Consider the following 18,280-nt stretch of genomic DNA (forward strand, 5'->3'; position numbering starts at 1 on the left):
TTTAAAAAATAAAAATAAAAATTGCCATCTTCAAAAAAAAAAGCCCCACCTGTGAACATGAAACGCCTCATGACATTTCAGATCTTCATCACAACAGTAGCGTCTCTATTCACACCATGGCTGAGTATATTACGCCCACCGTTAAGACCTGCTGCTCAATAAAAATGGATTCCAAGGCTGGGGATGTGTGCCTAGCATGGGAGGCCCTGAGTTTAAGCCAAAGCCCTGAGGAAAAAGAGGATGCCTTTTCAAATTACTGTTCACTGACAACGCACCAATCACACAGAGTGCTGACGGGAGATGCAGAGAAACTAACACCGTGCACACGCCTGCTGACACAATCCCCACCTGCATCCCTGGTGGAGCAAAGCCAAGTGTCGCCAGTTAAGAAATCAACTGCATGAAGCTACAGCTCTCACACATCTCAGCAAAGCAAGTGGGAGCCCTTCTGGAAATGAGGCCCACTGCAGACGCTGCTTAGGGGTGCAGGACGTGGGGGCGACCGCAGACATGCAGCTAGCACAGAAACAGAGTCCGACAACGTGACTGAATTTCTGTACCCTCAGGATGAACCTGGTGAACAAGGAGTTGTCTCCCACAGGGGAGCAAGGAAGTGGTTTCCTGAGGCAGAAGCTGCTCCTGGGAGGGCACCATGAACACTGCTGAGCAGTGGCAAAGGTTAGCTCTGACAGCGGCAGCAAGGGTTAGGACACGCCCCAACTGAGAAGTTCCGCTAGCTGCAGAAGGCCCTCAAACCGCATTCCACGCTGCAGAGAAGCTCGACATCAAAAGAAGAGTCACTCAACGTGACAGACTCAGGCAGCCATGGTCTTGGGGAGAATGTCCCCACCACCCTATCATCCAGCAGCCACCGTCACGAGAGCCAAGAACCCAACACTGAGGTGAGACCTCCTGCTAGATTACCACCTGTGGAAGGTTCAGGTGAACACGAATATCTCTTAGCAATAAAATATCTTGGGGGCTGGGAAGACAGCTCAGCAGCTTAGGTGCCTGCCTAGCAAAGCACAAGGTCCTGAGTTTGATCCCCAGAACCAAAAATAAATAAATAAAAAGTATTTTTAAGTAAAATCATTTTAAAAACGGTACTGGGGCCAGGGAGATAGCTCAGTAGGATAAGCGCTTGCCTGGCAAGCTCAAGGGACTGAGTTCAATCCCCAGTTGCGCCAAAAAAATAAAATAAAATAAAAGTATAGTATAAACACTTTTAAGTGTCTCTTATATGCACTCCTTTATTCAGAAATAACGTCTATGCAACTTGCTCTACTTAGTGTCTCTGACCTCTGGCAGTTTCCAGCACAGAAAGCAGCAACCTAGAATGGACACAGCAACGATCTGGCGTCTCTGCAGAGCGCTGTGTGCAGTGGAGAAGTGACGGAGGCATCGTTCCACTCACGACTGCTCTCCCTGTGACCAGAGTGTGCAGCGGATTATGAAGGTGGGCAGCAGAAGTAGTGGGTGTGGCCTGAGGGTTCTCCTGGCCGTGGATGTTCCTTGGCACGACTGTGTCAGTGTCAGCATCACGTTTTGCTTTTGTGCCTGTTCAGCTGTCTTCAGTGCTTACGGTGAAACTCAGGGCCTCCACGCTGAGCTACATCCCAATCCTATTTGTACCTTCTACTTTGAAAACAGGCTCTCACTAGATTGCTAAGTTTCCCAGGCTGGGCTCAAACTTGCAATGCTCCTCTCAGTCTCCTCGAGTGTGGGGTACAGGGGTGCACGACTGTGTCTAACTTCTCCTGTAGCTTTTTTTTTTTCTTTTTTGTCTCTTTGAGGCAGAGTGCACTATGCAGTTCAGGCTGGCCTTGAGCTCACAACGCTCCTCCTGCCTCAGCCTGCCCAGGGCTGTGACTGCAGATTTGCACCACCATGCTCGGCATGTCCTGTAGCTTTTTAAAGACATTACCATCAGGCAGACAGCGAAGCATTCATGTCTCTCTCTGCACTATATGTGACAAGTACATATTATCACTCTACAATCAGCTCAAAATTAAATTTTATTTTTTTTACTTCATCCTTTTTTTTTTTTTTTTTTTTCCGGAGGGAGGGGGGGTCTCACTGGGAATCAAACTTAGGATCTTGCACTTTCCAGGCAAGGGCTGTGCCACTGAGCTATCTCCCTGGCCCAAGACATTATTTTCTTTAAAGAGGGGTGTTAATGTCAGCACCCAACTCCTAAGCTTTGTCTACCACCGATAGGATCGGAAGTCAGCACAAGAGAACCTCACCCCTCACAGCTTTCATTCTTTCTCCACCTTTTCTTAACAAGCTCAAAGGCCCATCCACCTCCTCCTGCGATTTCTGGAAAGTCAGGGCAGTACCTTGGGGTCCCAAGTCCACTAGTGGGTCAGTGGGAGCCCACGGGTCTCTGGCCACTCTGCCTTCCTTCCCCTTGCCTATCTACCTACAGCAGTACCGACCAGGCCTGGGAGGAGAAGGCAGTCTCACTGGCCTTCTGCCCAACCCAGGAACCACTTCACCACCAGGCAGGCCTGACTCTTTGGAATGCCCACCTCACATAAGAGCCTGGCTGCCCCTTCCTAGCACCTCCCCAGGGACCACCTCAGCCCTTGTGGTTATCACGGGGCCATCGGCACCGACAGCATGGGAGCCAGAAGAAGGCTTCAAAGGAATGGGAAGGACACACACTGGACATTGGTATCCTCCCAATACCCTCCCTGTGCCAGCAACAGTGCCCTGGACACCTGGAAGCCATTCCTGCCAGGTGTAGCCTGACATATGGAACCCAGGCCTCAGCCTCCAGGCCTCAATGCAGTAAGGCCACCTGGTCTCAAGGCTCTGTTGTATCTTCAGGGAGAAGCCACAGCAGGCTCAGGACCTGGAAAGTACAGCCAGAGCTACATAAGAGAGGATGGGCAAGGGCCGTGGACGAACAGGCTAGTAATGCCTCCCGCCGGAATCTGTTCCAGAAATATCTGGTTGCCGCAGTAGGGTCTGATCCCCAGCCTGCCGTGCCAGCCTCGTTCCCGGGGCGCGCTGAGACAGCGATTGAGACCGGGCGTGGTGGCACGCGCCTGTAATCCCAGAGTTTGGGAGGCTGAAAACAGGAGAATCACTATGAGTCCAATCTACATAGTGAGACCCTATACATTCTATACACCCTGTCCTAAATTCTTTAGAAAGAAAGAAAGAAAGAAAGAAAGAAAGAAAGAAAGAAAGATCTGGCTGCCAACTAGAGTATAGACAGTGCCACTGCAAACTGGGCAAGGGGCCTACCCTGCCCACCCCAGCAGCCAGAAGGGCCCCCTCAGCTTCTTACCCTGAGCCCTGCTCCAGCCTGGTGAGGAACAGCAGCAACTACTTCTACCTCTGCACTGTGTTCCCATGTGAAAGAGGAGCTATACAGGGAGGGCGCAGCTGTCACAGGTCCACATTCTGCCCACAGGGTCCCCACATGGCTCACAGAGTATGCACTTGAACTCCTGCAGCCTCTATGAGGACACAGGACAAGATGGGGGACCAGCTGCACCCACTCCATGGTGCCTCATCAGCCTGGGCACAGCATAGCAGGCTGGGGTCTCCTGGGCAATGAGGTGGTGTCCCAGGGGACCCAAGGCTCCCACCTCCAAACCAAAAAGGTAACCCTGGAGGGGAGGCCCTGGGCCAGCTCCCAGGTGGGAGGAACGGAGGAAGGAAAGGAGGTGCACCCCTGCTTATATAGCTGCACACCCCAACTGGTACCCCTCCCGCAAGCTGCACCTGTAGAACTGGGTAGACTATGGGCTATGATCCCCAAATCTTTGCAGGAAACTGGAAATGAAACCCAGAGGTCACTGGACATCTAGCCTGGGGCTTGTGGTGGCCAGAGGTAGTTGTGCTATTCCCAAACACTTCTGCAGATGTGGCAGTACAGTCCCCAACCCAGGCCTCAGCTGCCCAGGACACAGACCTAGAAAACTCATGGCCCCAGGACTAGCCCGCTAAGTCGAAGAGGGCGTGGGCCACACAGTGCACTCGAGGTGATGAAGGCCTCTGCTGTGAGTACAGAGGGAGCAGGGGCCTGGTCCCAGGAGCTCAGCAAGGCCTGTGCCTGTCAGACAAGAAAACAAGACAGACACAGCTCAGGGGCCACACCAACCTGAGGACAGGCGGCCAAGAGCCCCAGCTAGTCTGGTGGAGGCCCTCCCCTATGGCAGCACTCATGCAGGGGCTGTGTCTCAGTGCTTTGGGCTGATGGGCTCCCTGAGCAGCAGAAGGTCCCAGGGCCTGCATGCTACCTGACAGTGCCACTCTGCCTCCTTCCAGGCCATAGCCAAACAACACCCAGAGGACAGAGACCCAGGACACAGCCCCAGCACAAGAACCACAACTGCCTCAAGCCAAAGCAACATGGACCCCTCCCTGGAGGACCACAGTGTGGGCTCTCAGCTCCTGCACACAAGGACAGGAGTATGGGGTGCCCAGCTGTGCCCCCCAAACCAGGAGGCAGAAGGAAGTAAAAAAGAAAGGGTGGAGTGTGCCAGGACCTCTATAAATACCAGCTCGAGGGTGGGTGCCAGAGGGGGCTGGGACTCCACACACAGGGCAGTGCCTGAGTCCCAGGCCTTACATAACCAACACAGGGCCCCGACCTTCCCAGGCACAGCTGAGGAAGCCCCTACGACACACGGGCACCCTTGTGCTGCTCCAGTCACAGGTAGGAAGCCCAGTGTCTCTGGTACCTCCGGCCCTGGAGGAAATCCACATGGTCACCTCTTGGCCTCTTCCTCTCCTCTGTCAAGCCTGGCTCCAGCACCTGAAGATCTTGCCCCTGAATCAGCCTGTGTCCACGGCCCCCAAAGGAGAGAACCAGCCATCAACACCAACAGCCTGGGCTGATGCTCAGGCCCACAGGCCCCTCGCTTGAGGATGACATTGCTCTGTGCTGCCTCCCCTTCTCCCACAGGAGCCACTTTAATTACATGTCCTGGAAAGAAATCCCAGTTTAATTTGGAGTCAAATGAGAAGCTGTGGTTAGAAATGGGCCCTGGGGAGCCACCTGGCTGAGTCAGGACATTTTCTCTCCATCCCTAAGGACCAAGAGGGAAGCAGCAGGCTGGGACGCAACAGGAGTGTGGGTACCTGGGCCAGGAAGACGCATCACTGGAGTGAGACAGGGGATTCCATAGTCTCTGCAGAGGACTGCAGGGGCAGGGGCATGAAAACAGGGCCAGGAAAGCTGAAGCCAAAGCAGGGAAGGGAATGCAGGTAGGAGGCACACAAGGAGCCCCCACCACCCCACCTTACAGAACACCCCATTGAGCCTATGGGTCAGCTCCCACCCAAGGCCCAGGGCAAGACCCACCTGGCCCCTGGACAGGCACCATCGCCACAGCCCATGTGTTTATCCTACACAGCTTGAGCCTCAGCCCTCCTGAGCTCATCCGCATGGAAGTGCTTGGCCAGGTCCCTGATGACCACACCCACTGTCCATCTGCTTGGAGGAAACAGCATCTCTGAACAGGAACTTGTCTACTTGGTCACTGCTGTGACCCTAGGATCCTGAGCAGAGTGGACAAGTAACAGATGCCCTCAGTGAAGTCCTTCCAAAGGACTACACCAAGGACAACTATGGTGAGGGGTGGGTGGAGGGGTCCACCAACCCCTGCTCCCCCATCTCCCTCCCTCCTTTCTCTGCCCTGCATTTCAGTCTCCTACATTTCCTGCAACCCTGACTCCTCCACAACACACTCACTTCCAAATTCCAGGGAACTACCCCTGGCCTAAGACAGCTCAATCTCTGCTGAATGCACACACCCCCAGCCTCCTGTTCAGCCGGGAGCCCGCAGCCACCCATTCATCACTCCTGAGCCAGCATTCAACAGGTTGTAAGCTCCCAGCCTAACAGCTTGATCTCCACCTCCCCCAACACTGTGCACCTCCTGCCCCACTGCCCCACTCCACTGCAAAACGCAGTTGGCGACCGCTGCCTCCATACCCTTGGCCTTTACACCCCACCCAGACCACCCTGGGCTGCACTCATCTTCCCACCATGCTGGCCTCGCCTCAGTGGACAAAACAGGCTCCTGGGAATGACTCTGTATCAGTACCCCGAGTCTACACTGTTCCCACCAGTCCCTGCCCTCCAGCTCTTTGTCAGACACATCTCTACCCCAAGACCCCAGCAGGACCTCAGCCAGGCCCTCTTTCCAGCAAAGGGTGGTCTGTGCCCTCAGCCCTTGGTCCCTGTGGGTGGCCTGAGAATGTAGAGGATGGCAGCTCTCAGTTAGGCTAATTTTATCGTAGCAAAAAAAAAGTTCTAATGACCACACAAATAGCTCAGCGGTCTAGGTGCCTGCCTGGCAAGTGCAAAGACCCAAGTTCAATCCCCAATACCGCATGCTGTGCTGGCCCCATGCCAAGCCGGCCACCAAAACTGGGCATGATGGCACACACCGTGGTCCAGCCCTCACAGAGAGGAAAGTGTAGAGGGAAGACAGAATGAAAAGAAAGAAATCTGGGGTCAGGAGGACTAAGCTGCTGGCCCAGTAATTATGTCTATTTATTTCAAGGCTATGCACAGAGTTTTGACCATGAGCCCAACACTTGCCCTAGTGAACTCTAAGCCTTCTCCACTTCTCTGAGAATGGAATGGCTTGCCAAGGCCCAGCTGCTATACAGGGGACCGCACGTTCCACAGCCCTGGGAATGCAGCCGAGGCCTTTGCTCACAGCGCAGATCAAGGAAGCTGCGCACGCTGTCACATCTACTTCCTTACACAGTTGTTCATTCTGGGACCGGGTCTCCAACCGGCACATGCTCGTAAACCCAGCACTGGAGAGGCTGAGACAGGAAGATCACTATGAGTCTGAGCTACCTAGAGAGACTCTGTACCAAATACATTAATAAAAGATTTTTTTAATTAAAAAAAAGAAGCTCTAGTTTAGCCTTTATTATACCTTTTTTTTTTTTTTTTTGAGGAACTGGAAACTGGGGATTGAACTCAGGCCCTTGCGCTTGCCAGGAAGCACTTATTCTACTGAGCCATTTCACCAGCCCCCTTTTATTCCATCTTAGAGGTAAGAGACACTGAGGTCAAATCAACTCTACATGATCCTGCTGGAATGCCTCACTTCTTTACTCCTTCCCCACCCTTATAAAGATGTTATAATTTTTTCACTCCTTCCCCACCCTTGTTAAGATGTTGTAGGTATTTAAGCAGAGATGAAACAAAAATGGAGGCCAGACATATTTTTGATCTCCAAGGATTAGGGAAACACTGTTAAAAACGCCAGACATTTAAGATCTGTAACCTGGGAAGGGTCCAATGGCCAGCTTTATTAATACACTCTGTTCAAATTTTCAGTTTGACGTGGAAATAATCTCGCCGTTTCCTATGGAAGCCCTAGAGAATTTTCCACGGGCAAGACTCTCATGTTGAAGGGGCCCGGCCCGAAGCTGCTTTTGGATGGCTTTGGCACTATAGCTGAGTTCGGCTAGCCATCCCGAGTGGCTGAGGTGGACACCATGGCTGAGAAGCAAACGCTCCCACTGGGTAAGGCCTAATTGGCTTTTGTTCTTCTTTTGGCCTCTAGTGAGACTGGCCCTAGCTCCCAGAGGTAGGCAGCGATTTGTTATCAATTCTCCCAGATGAGACCTCCTGGGCTGCTAGCTGGTGGTTAGCTCTTGCAGGCCAAAGAGCTGTGAGAGGTCTGCCTTCTGTCCCAGACCACAGTCTGTGGGAGGTTGGTTGTTTGTGCAGTCAGAGAACACTCTGCCCTTGCTTTGATTTAAATCAGTCTAAAGTTTAAGTTGGTAAAAGAAAGATTGGAGAGGACCAAATATCTTCCTGGGATATTGTTGTCTGTCTGAATTGCTTATTTTGTGCTTCCCCTGTGCGCCCACACCCTGAGATTACAACTGAATCTGAAGTCTGGGCTGGGGAAGTTATAACGTCCTACCCCTCCTGCCATTGAAACAGTCTATTTGGAAACCCAGAAAATTCAGACCCTGCTCAGATGCTTCACTCGGTTATAGTCATTGCCATTGTGTCAAACTACATTAGCCTCGGATTTTTACTTCTTGTGTGAATCAAAAGAGAGTGTTTGGGGGCATTTCTGTTACAAGCAAACCAACCATGCTGAACTGTATGATCTAGAACTTCGACAAATTTAAACACGGGTGAAAATGACAAAATGAAAGCTCACCATGTTATGTAAATAAGAATGGCCTTCCTTTGGAGTAGGCTGGCTGGCCAAGGGAGCCATCGATCCTCACAAGCCAGTTGAGTATGGGAGGTAGTAATGGGGAAGCTGGGACCCCCAGACCAGTTCCCGTATATTGGTTCCTGGCTCTGTACAATTCCAACGCTGCCTCAGGGGCTTAGAATACGTGCATGTGGGATCCCTGAGCATGCACGGATTGTGAGAGAAAAGCCTAAGGGCCCAGCTCCCCACCTACCGACCACTCATGGATTGTAAGAGAAAAGCCTTAGGGCCCAAGCTCCCCATCTACCGACCATGCACTGATTATGAGAGAAAAGCCTTAGGGCCCAAGCTCCCCACCTACCACAAGCCCCTTCTTGAAGACTCACATTTAACTCTGAAAACTGTACAGGTCATCCACCCTACTTCTCTACTGCCGACATTGTTGGAGCCTCCAAAACACAATTGGGTGCAGACTATTGAGGCCCTGTATTGAGCAAGACCTGATCTACAGAGCACACCCCTTCAAGACCCTGATCTGGTCCTGTTTTGGAATGGAAACAGTAACAGATGGAGTATGGAGTGCAGGGGCAGCTGTCATGACCGTTGGATGGACAGTATAGTCGAGAGCACTGCTTCCTGAATATTCATTAAAAAGCTGCACAAAAACGAAAAATGAAAAGAAAAAAAAAAAAAAAAACTATCATTATGGGGCCGGAGAGATAGCTCAGTGGAATAAGCGCTACCCTGACAAGCACAAGGACCTGAGTTCAATCCCCGGTTCCACCAAAAAAAATAAAAATCTGCATGAGATATTGAACTTGTTGCAAATGGTATGGTGGCCCACTCAGGTGGCAGTTAATACACTGCACCAGAAATCAAAAAGAAAATTCCATCTGAGGCACTAGGGCCACTGATTTGGCAGCAAAATGAGCAGCTGTGGGAGATTTGCTGCTGGAGACATGCATTATGGTAGCATGTCTACCATAACTCCTTCAGCCACCTAAGTACTCTGAGGGGCCGGGGAGATGGCTCAATAGAATAAGCACTTCCCTGGCAAGCGTAAGGGCCCGAGTTCAATCCCCTGTTCCAAAAAAAAAAAAAAAAAAAGCTAAGTACTCTGAGACTGAGTTAACATAGGCTAAATCTGAAGGGGCATCAGAAAGAAATGGATGGCAAATTCTTCTAGGAGAAAGTGTTCCTGCCCGAACACATGGAACGTTTTGTGACTGAGGTGCTACATAGTAAAATCCATCTGTGCAAGACAGCTATGGCGGAAGTGCTTGTCTGCCACTTTCTTCTATCCAGACTTTGGACCCTGTGCGCCTCCGTGGCCAGTAAGTGTGTGACTTGTGCTCCTTGTGCTCCTCGCCCAGTGTGAACGAGGCGTCTGCCCAGAGGAAACCCTCCCTTTGGAAGACACTGAGGTGGCTTTCATCAAGATCAAGCTTAAGGGTGAAAACAAAAAGTATCTGTTGGTGCTTGTTTGCACCTACTTGGGATAGGCAGAGGCCATGCCAATCAGAATCCAGACCTCCAGAGACATAGTAAAAGCACTGATGAAACTGATCGCTCCCCGGTGTGGGCTCCCCAAGATGGCAGGTTCAGATAACAGGCCTGCTTCTCCACTGTGCTGGGCCTAAAATGGAAGCTATATACTGCCTACCAGCCCCAGAGTTCGGGCCAAGCAGAACAACAGAATCGCACCCTAAAGAGTGCTCTGTCCGAACTGTTCCAAGAAACAGGTGCAAATTGGGTATCTATGCTTCAAATGGCCCTGCCTTGGTCACACTGCACTTCATACCAGAATGGGCTCACTCTCTTTGAAATACCTTTTGGAAGGCCGCCACCCTTTGTGCCAGTGTTGGAGGGACTATAAGGAATTGGGACTCTGACCCTGCACAGCAGCTGCAGGCGCTGCAAAGGGCTTTTTGAAAGAGCTACAGTGAAGTGTATTAGACATCATCCTCTTCCCCTTCACAGCCTTGTGCAGTCTTTTGAGCCTGGGGATCAGTGTTAATCAAAAGTTGAAAGGAAAATATGCATACAAAGCAGTGTCAAGCCAGCATGATGATGTGAAGGGACAACATGGCATACCAGATGCAGGTTAGGCTGCCATCTTATGATAGACTTTATATTTCTTAGAAAGAAAAATATGCTATGGGGGGGATAAAGGGGATGGTGGCTCTCAATTGGGTTAATTTTATCCTAACAAAAGAAGCATTAGGTTAGCCTTTAATACACCTTAGAAGTTAGAGATACTAAGGACGAGCCAACTCTACATGATCCTACTAGAATGCCTCACTCCTCCACTCCTTCCCCACCCTTGTTAAGATGTTGTATTTAAGCAGAGATGAAACAAAGAATGAGGCCAGACATGCTTTTGATCTGCAAGGGAAGTGTGTCTGGACACCAGACATTTAAGATCTGTAACCTGGGAAGGGTCCAATGGCCAGCTTTATTAATAAACTCTGGTTTTTTCCAATTTTCGGTCTGACATGGAAATAATCTTGCCAGCCACACAGCTTTCCCTGGCACTCAGGATCCACCCCTCCTGGGGCCTAAGCCATCATCCACTCACACAGGTTGAGTCAGAAACACCGTGAAAAAGCAGCCAGTACAGGTCAACACCTACTCTGGCTGCACAGGTGCCCCAGGGGACAGAAAAACACACCCAGGAATGTCCAGGGCTCCTGTCAAGGACTGAGGCTGAGTGTGTGGAGGACATCAGCTGGGCCTGGCCACTTGCTCGCAGCATACCCTCCGCACCCCAGAGACAATGAACATAAGAGGGCCCCGTGGGTGCATGAGCAGATCCAACACTGGCAGAAAAGTGGGAATGTGGGCCAAAGGGACAGCAGGTCAGACCCCTCTACTGCCCTCTGTACCTCTGTGTATGGCTAGACCCTGAAGCCAGCAGGCTTAGGGTCCCACTTCCACCTAGAAGAGGAATGGGGGGACCAGGAGCTAGTGCCCCCTCAACAGAACGGCAGGGACCAGCCACTATCCTGCCAGGTGGTTCCCAAGGGCTGAGCCAGTTGTAATCTGGCTCCCAAGTATGACTGGGCATCCCCTCCTGCCCGCCACCCTCATCCCTCGCAGGGCACCGGAGCCTAGAGCACCAAGCCTTGCATGGGCCCCCTCCCAGTCACCAGCCTGCCTCTCCAGGGAGGGCTGCCACCCAAGCAGAACCCATCTCAAAATTCAGCATGGAGGGGCAGCCAGAGAGGGGAAGGGCACCTAGGCCCACTGACAAGCATGTGCCAGCCTACAGGCTGTCCCAGGGCAGCAGCACAGGACCTCCCAGGCAACTCCTGCCCCTCTACACCAGCTGCAGCCACAGCTACAGAAGAAGAACCCAGCTTGCCACTGGGACTGTGTCAGGGTCACCAGCAACAGCCAGGGTGCTACCTGTCTCCTCCCTCCTGGCCTCCAACCCTCTAAGCACCAATTAACTAAGCTCTAATTAAAAACAACAGAGTAATGAGAAAGGCTGTGTCTACCTAGCGTTGCACCATGCCCACAGACTACGGGGAATCCACTGCTCAGGAAGCGGGGGACAGGGTTCTTCCCTGGGCCCCAGAGACCAGCACCTCCCCTCCACATACAGATACACACACAGGTCCCCATGCCCTGATGTGCCCAATCAGAGCAGTCTGTGGCTCAGGGACACAGCACCCTATTAGGGCTCCCCTCATCACCCAGCCACAGCGGAGACACCAAAAGAACGCAACTTGAGGCAGAAGTCAGACCAAGACACAGATCCAGAAGTGGGAACAGAGGCAAGCAGGGGCAGAAGGGAGATGAGGGACACACAGCAGGCATCAGCATGGTCTCCGTCTTCCCCTCTCACTGGAACTCCCAAGAAGACAGCTGCCTGGGTGCCCTGCCCAGCACAGGCTATGTCCCCACCTGGGTGCCTGTCATGGCTCTGAGAGGCATGCAGAATAGACCACGCACTGTGGGGACCCTAGAGTGGGCTCTCTGGCCTCCCTCCCTGGCCAGCACCAAGGAGGGTACCCTGCAGGACTCCACCCCCATCCCCAATGCTTTACCATTCTACTGGACCCAAGGGACATCCTAAAAAATAAGATGCTTTGTTTGTCCTCTGAGAACTTGCGTCCAGAGAGAGACAGATGGAAATAATCTTGCCAGCCACACAGCTCCTGGATGCCCCAAGTAGTAGCCCTGGACAGGATTACTGCTCCTCCAAGGGTGACTTTCCTGCCAACTGCCCCAGATCTCACAGGGCAGAGGGCTTTCTGCAAAGCCCAAGCCAATCCCTGGGGAAGGCAGCGTCCTAGGCAGGGCACAAAGCCACCTAAATGGCCACCCAAGCCTCAGGAACCCAGAGCCCCAAGGTCACTTGCCAACATTCTTTTCTCCCTTGGACTAATGAGGCTGGAGCTCCAGACCCAAGCAACCCAGTCACCTCCTCCATCAGAACCAGCACTGCTATACACTAGGCCTCATGGACCAATGAAAAGACTGCAACCTACAGTGCAAGCAGCTCCTCCTCTCCACCTGGGACATGAATTCCAGGGACCACAAGGCTCCAGAGAAAAGATACGGCTGGCCTGGCCCAAGGCCTCCATCCTCCGACTACAGCAGTTCCACACTATCCTCAGGAAGCACAGGCTGACCTCCAGATTTCCTGGGAAGTCAAGAGCCACTCGTGATGACAGCCCACTCAGTGCTGGGTGGGACTCTCAGGCCAAGTGCCATCTGTCCTGGAACAGAAGCCAGACAAGGGACACGCAACCCCAGCAAACGGAAGTCTGGGCTCAGAGAGACGTTGCCTAGTTGCACCTTGGTAGACAATGCCAAGTGTCCTCTGACTCTCAGATCCAGCCACCACACAGCAGGCAACATGCTAGCCACACCAGCCACAGAACTTAGCAGCCTGCAGCTATGAGCCCTGTGGGGACACATCTCCCGCAACAGGGCACTGTGCGTCAGCCTCCTCAGAGAACACAGCTCAGGGGAAGCACTCCCACCCCAGGGAAACCTCTTTACTCTGTCTCAGTCAGGGCCCAAAGACATCACCACACCCATGGGCCCTTCCCACTTACCCTGTGAGAACTACCACGAAGTCCATGACATTCCAGCCGTTCCGCAGATAGGAGCCCTTATGGAAAACAAAGCCCAAAGCTATGATCTTGATCCCCGCCTCAAAGCAAAAGATCCCGATGAAATAGGGCTCCGTATCATCCTGAGGAGGAGTAAAGACAACAGTCATCTCTGTACCCAGGGCAGTGGTCAGGACAGCAGGTTCCAAGGTGGACCATCCTGACCCCGCCTGAGGTTCTCAGACATCTCCAGCCTACTTTCCACCACCAGCCTGCATGTGGTTTTCTGCAGGCATCCTAGCCTTGTGGTGTGTGTTCCAACCTATAGAGTGCCCAGGACTCATATGGCTGCCCACAGCTTGTAGCAGACTTTCTTAAGGAAGAAGTATGGACACTTGGTGGAGTACAAACCATCTTTCTTATGTTAACTACAGCAACCTCTTCAACATCCTTCATAGTCTCCCCAGTCCTAAGAGAACAGAGAAGCGCTTATTCTACGGAGCCATCTCCCCGGCCAAATGCAGCTAGTCCATTTCTTTTCTTTTTTTTTTTTTTTTTTTTTTTTTTTTTTTTTTTTTTTTTTTTTTTTTTTTTTTTTTTTCATTTCTTTTCTTTTTCTTTCTTTTCTTTTCTTTTTTTTTTAATGGAACCGGGGATTGAACTCAGGCCCTTGCGCTTGCCAGGGAAGTGCTTATTCCACTGAGCCATCTCCCCAGCCCCTCCTAAGAGAACAGAAACAGGAGCTGGACAAAGGCCACAACAGAATCCCCGGGCCAACCAATCTGACCCAGGCTCTGGGTAACATAGCGTAATGCCTAGTCCTCAGTCCTGGACCTGCCTCAGCACTCAACAAACTCCTAGATAAGCAAACCATGCAAACACTTGTGGAAGTTTGGAAAAAAAAAAAAAAAAAAAAAAAGCAAAGCCTCCAGCCAAGCCATGCTACCCACCCAGTAGGACTCTGGGCTCTACATCTCAAGGCCAGGGCCTGCCCAGGTAGAGGCCAAGCAGTGTTAGGCTCAGACTCAGGCAGGTGTGACATCAGGGTGGGGCAAGCACTGCTTGCTTTTCTGAGGAAAAGACTCCAGTTGGAGAAAATTGTGATCATATGACCAAGATGAGAAGGTCTAATAAATTCCTTTCCTCCACCCAAGGGCACTTCATCCAGGATCAAGGAGCTTCAAGGAGGGCAGACCCTTCAGTCTGAGCCCAGAGCCCGGAGCACAAGGAGAAAGGTGTCAATGAGGATACAGTGGTGAAGTGGAAGCATTCACATGTGCAAATGAGGCAGGGTGCCCCAAGGAGCTGGACACAGCGTGAGGACAAAGATGCCTGGACTGGAGAACTAATGCTTCAAGGAGCACACAGTGAAGCAGAGAAGAAGTGACCACCAGGATCCCAAGCGTCCTCCCTCCAGTGGGAGCCTAGGAGGAACTGCCCTTCAGAGGGCTGCTCTGCCCCACCAGGGCAGATGCCAGGCATTGGGTCCGGGTACCAGCTACCAGCGCTACCAGCTCCCACAGGAAGCATTGACTGACCACCACCTGGCCTGGACCCCACCTGGCCCACAATACAGCCTGGCTGACAAGAGTGACTGCTGCTGAGGGGCCTGGTGCTCCTGTCCTGAACCCCAATGCTGACTCAACAGATAAGAGAAGGCCCCTGAAGAGCTACACACACAGTCCCTTGGTCTCCAGCTTCCCACTCCCCTGCACCCAGGAATGTTTCCTCTCCCCAAGGGGACACTGACCATCAGCTACTGACCACCTGCCCTAGCAGAATTACTGGCCCCAAAAGACAGGGTTTAGTTTATGGGCAGGAAACAAAGCAAGTTTTGTTCAAGCAGATTTCTCTACCCAGAAGTGTCCATGCTTCTTCCTTCAGAAAGTCTGCTGTGAGCTGTGGGCAGCCAGTCCTGGGTACTCTGCAGGTCGGAGCACATACCACAAGAACCAGCAGATGAAAAGAGATCGTCAGATCCCTCTTCCCTTCCCTGCCCTGAACCATGCAGGGTGTGAAGATAGCCAAGGCTGGACAGGCAGTGGATTCAAGCTAGGACATCAGCTCAATGCAGCTCTAGAAGTGGAAACAAGGGAGGATGGGGGAGGCAGCCCACAGAGCTAGGCCATTCTCTTCTGTTGCAGTCCTTTCTCCTCTGCTGTCTTCCCCAAGCACCCTCAAGGGCTGAACTGCCCCCTGTACTGGAGTCAGCCAGAAATGTACTTCGTGCTCCCTTTCCCAAAGAAGACCCTCCTCAGGATTAATTCAGAAACATTCTCCAGGCAAAAGCCTGTACAGCAGGACCATGAGAAGACAGTTAGTTGATCCTACCCAGAACACATGCTGGCTTCTCTGAACCCACCTCTAGGCCTCACTTCCCACTTTAGGCCATGCCCTGAACCTGGTATTGGAACCTACACCCAAGACTCCTCTTACTCTGGCCCTCTTTCATGGCCTCTGGGGCCAGTGTCCACCATCAGGATAGAGTAGACAGAGTGGCCACCACCAATGCATAAATCTGAGACCCAGAGGAGGGGAGGGACCCTACCACCTGCGCTATCCAGAATCCTCCAGGAAGCTCCATCTCCTGGTATCCACTGGTATCCACAGACTGCCAGATACCCAAGAGGCTGTCAAGCCAAACTTGGGCCAAAGGCCCCCTTCTCCTGATCACCTGATTGTCCTACCCTGTACTCTGAGCCCTCACCATGATCCCAGACAAAGGCCTGGAGCAGTGTCAAGAGCTGGGACTAAGTGAAGGGGTTGCTAACCAGAAACAACATCCTTCCTCTTCAGAAAGCAGCCAACTGGCCTTCAATCCTGCCTTCTGATGGCCCCAGTTCTGCAGTCCAGTGTTATGAGAAGACCTTGCCCTGTCCTAATTCTCATGGGCTCTGTATTGTGGTGCAGGCACAAGGTCTGGGCACTCTGGGCAGGAAGCTTGGAGTAAAATGACTCAGACTGTTTGGAACATAAGCTTCACTGAGAGTAGTGGGCCTTACAGAGGAAGGGCTCCCATTAATCCTGGAAGATGATAGGAAGGAGAAATCACAGCTCCCAGACTCATCTCTACACCAAGGCATCTGCCGGCCATGCAAGGAAGGTGGACAGCCACCGCACCTTCCCCTGGGCTTTGTAGCCCTTGACCCTTCCTGTCTTCACCAGGATGGATGCCCTACCGCCCTCTAGATCTAAAACTCTTAGATCAAGGTCCAGCTGAACACTCGAGTGCTCAAGGCCCAAGACAGACAGCTGATAGCCACTGTATCCTCACACCAGGGGCTGAGCCGGCTGGAAGGAAGTGCCAGCTGTGGAGGCCCAATCCTGCTTCTCCACTGGAGTAGTGAAGCTGCCCATCGGAGGCAGACCCTACAGGGCTCACACGGGAGGGGCTGCCACCGCCCACCCTCGCCCGGCAGCCAGCACTCACCAGGCGCTCCGACATGGGCGTCTTGTCACCGTCAGGGAGGTGCTGCTCCAGCGCCAGCACAATGCAGTTGGCGATGATGGTGGCCAGGATCATGTACTCGAAGGGAGTGCGTGGGTTAAGGACCAGCCGTGAGTCCTAGGCAGGGATATGAGACGCCAGCCCAGTGCCTATCCTCCCCTGCCGGGGCTTCCATCAGCGGGTGGCGTGGGCGGGGCCTCTGCAGTCAGGGATGCCTGCCCCGCACGTCCTAGGCCGTCAGCACCACGGACAGCGCCCGTCCCTCAGCGGGCCCCGGCTGCGCAGGCGCACATCCCTGCCCAGCCAGACAAGTGCCCACCCGAGCACACGAACACACGTGTCGCGCGAGCCCGGGGCGCACGCACGCGCAACACCTGCAGTCGACGCAAGCACGGGTCGCGTCCACAGGGCGCCCTCCCAAACCGGCCTCGTGCCCCTGCCCCTAACAGGGTCCCAGACGCGCCGAAAGAGGAGCGCAGGAGCTCCCGAGTACCACCCATTGGCCCACCCGCGCGTCCACCCCTCCACTCATCCACTTGCCAGTCCGCCCAGCCACCGCCCCCGCGACCACACAAATAGGCGCCCGGCCCCGCCCCGCCCCCTCCTTGCCGCCTCGGCCCGTGGCGCGCGCCCTAAGCAGCAGCCGGCAGGATATGGCCACTCGGTGATGCGCTTGGCGTATTTGCGGACAACGTTGTCCTCGCTGAAGACGAAGAGCGAGCGGTTGACGGTGAAGCAGTTCTGTTTGACCGGTATGGGGTTGTACAGCGCCATGGTCCGCGCGCGCTGCGCGATCGACTGCTTGTACAGCACTCGCTGGCCGGGCTGCAAGCCCCCGGGGCCCGGGCCTCCAGCGCCTCCGGCCCCGCCACCTCGGGCCCGCTCCCCGCCGCCCGCGCCCCCATAGCGGCCTCCCAGCTCGTCCCCGAAGCGGACCATGGCTCCCGGAAGCCGCGCGCATCCCCAGCCCGGCGGCCCCGGCAGGGAGGGCGCGGGGCGCCGGAGCGAAGCGGCAGTAAGCTGCGGAACCTACCGCACCGGACCTCGCCCGGCCAGCCGCGCCACGCCCTATAAGCGGGAGGTCACGTGCCAGCACGCGGCCAATCAGCGCCGACCCCGCCTCCGCACCGCCCCCGCTCCACGGCCCTGGGGGCTGCGCTGAGCCCGCGCCCCCCGCGTGGTAGCGCCGCCTAGAGCCTGAGACCTGCGCAGAGCCAAGCCCTGGACAGCCGAGGCTGCGCAGCCATGGACTTCGCCCCACCCTGTCCGACCCCTGCTGGTGTCCAGGGACAGGTATGTGGCGCCTGCGGCTCCACGTTCACGCCTCGGCCCGGTCGCCGTGCCCCTCCCCCGCCCTGCAGACCCCGGAGGAGACCGCTCCCGCCACGCCCGCTGCCCTTCCGGCGCGTGGACTTGCACGGTGGCTTGGGCTTCACGTGCACAGCCCTGGCCGCGCCTGTCCCCTAGCCATGCGCAGACGCCGCCTAGGTTCCATGGTCTCAGTTCAGATATCACCTGCTCCACTGCTCAGTGACAATTAATCGAGCCCACGGGTGCCACCCCTTCGCCTTTGGTGCGCGCGCGTCCGTCAGTCCGTCTGG

At 54.0% G+C, this 18,280-nt stretch overlaps 1 protein-coding gene across 7 annotated transcripts in view; it reads right to left on the reverse strand.

The window, feature by feature from the left end:
- Positions 1-17,618, reverse strand: part of Cacna1b (calcium voltage-gated channel subunit alpha1 B) — a 204,944-nt gene extending 187,326 nt beyond the window's left edge. For all 7 annotated transcript variants that reach the window (XM_023700324.1, XM_004640341.2, XM_023700322.1 and 4 more), the window contains exons 1-3: positions 17,335-17,618; positions 16,662-16,767; positions 13,235-13,374 (exon numbers count right to left, since the gene is read on the reverse strand). In XM_023700324.1, coding sequence (XP_023556092.1) covers positions 13,235-13,374; positions 16,662-16,767; positions 17,335-17,618 — 530 coding nt within the window. The remainder of the gene's footprint in view (positions 1-13,234; positions 13,375-16,661; positions 16,768-17,334) is intronic.
- Positions 17,619-18,280: the final 662 nt, after the last annotated feature.

This window comes from Octodon degus, unplaced genomic scaffold, assembly GCF_000260255.1.
Source record: "Octodon degus isolate 3935 unplaced genomic scaffold, OctDeg1.0 scaffold00123, whole genome shotgun sequence".
NCBI lineage: Eukaryota > Metazoa > Chordata > Mammalia > Rodentia > Octodontidae > Octodon > Octodon degus.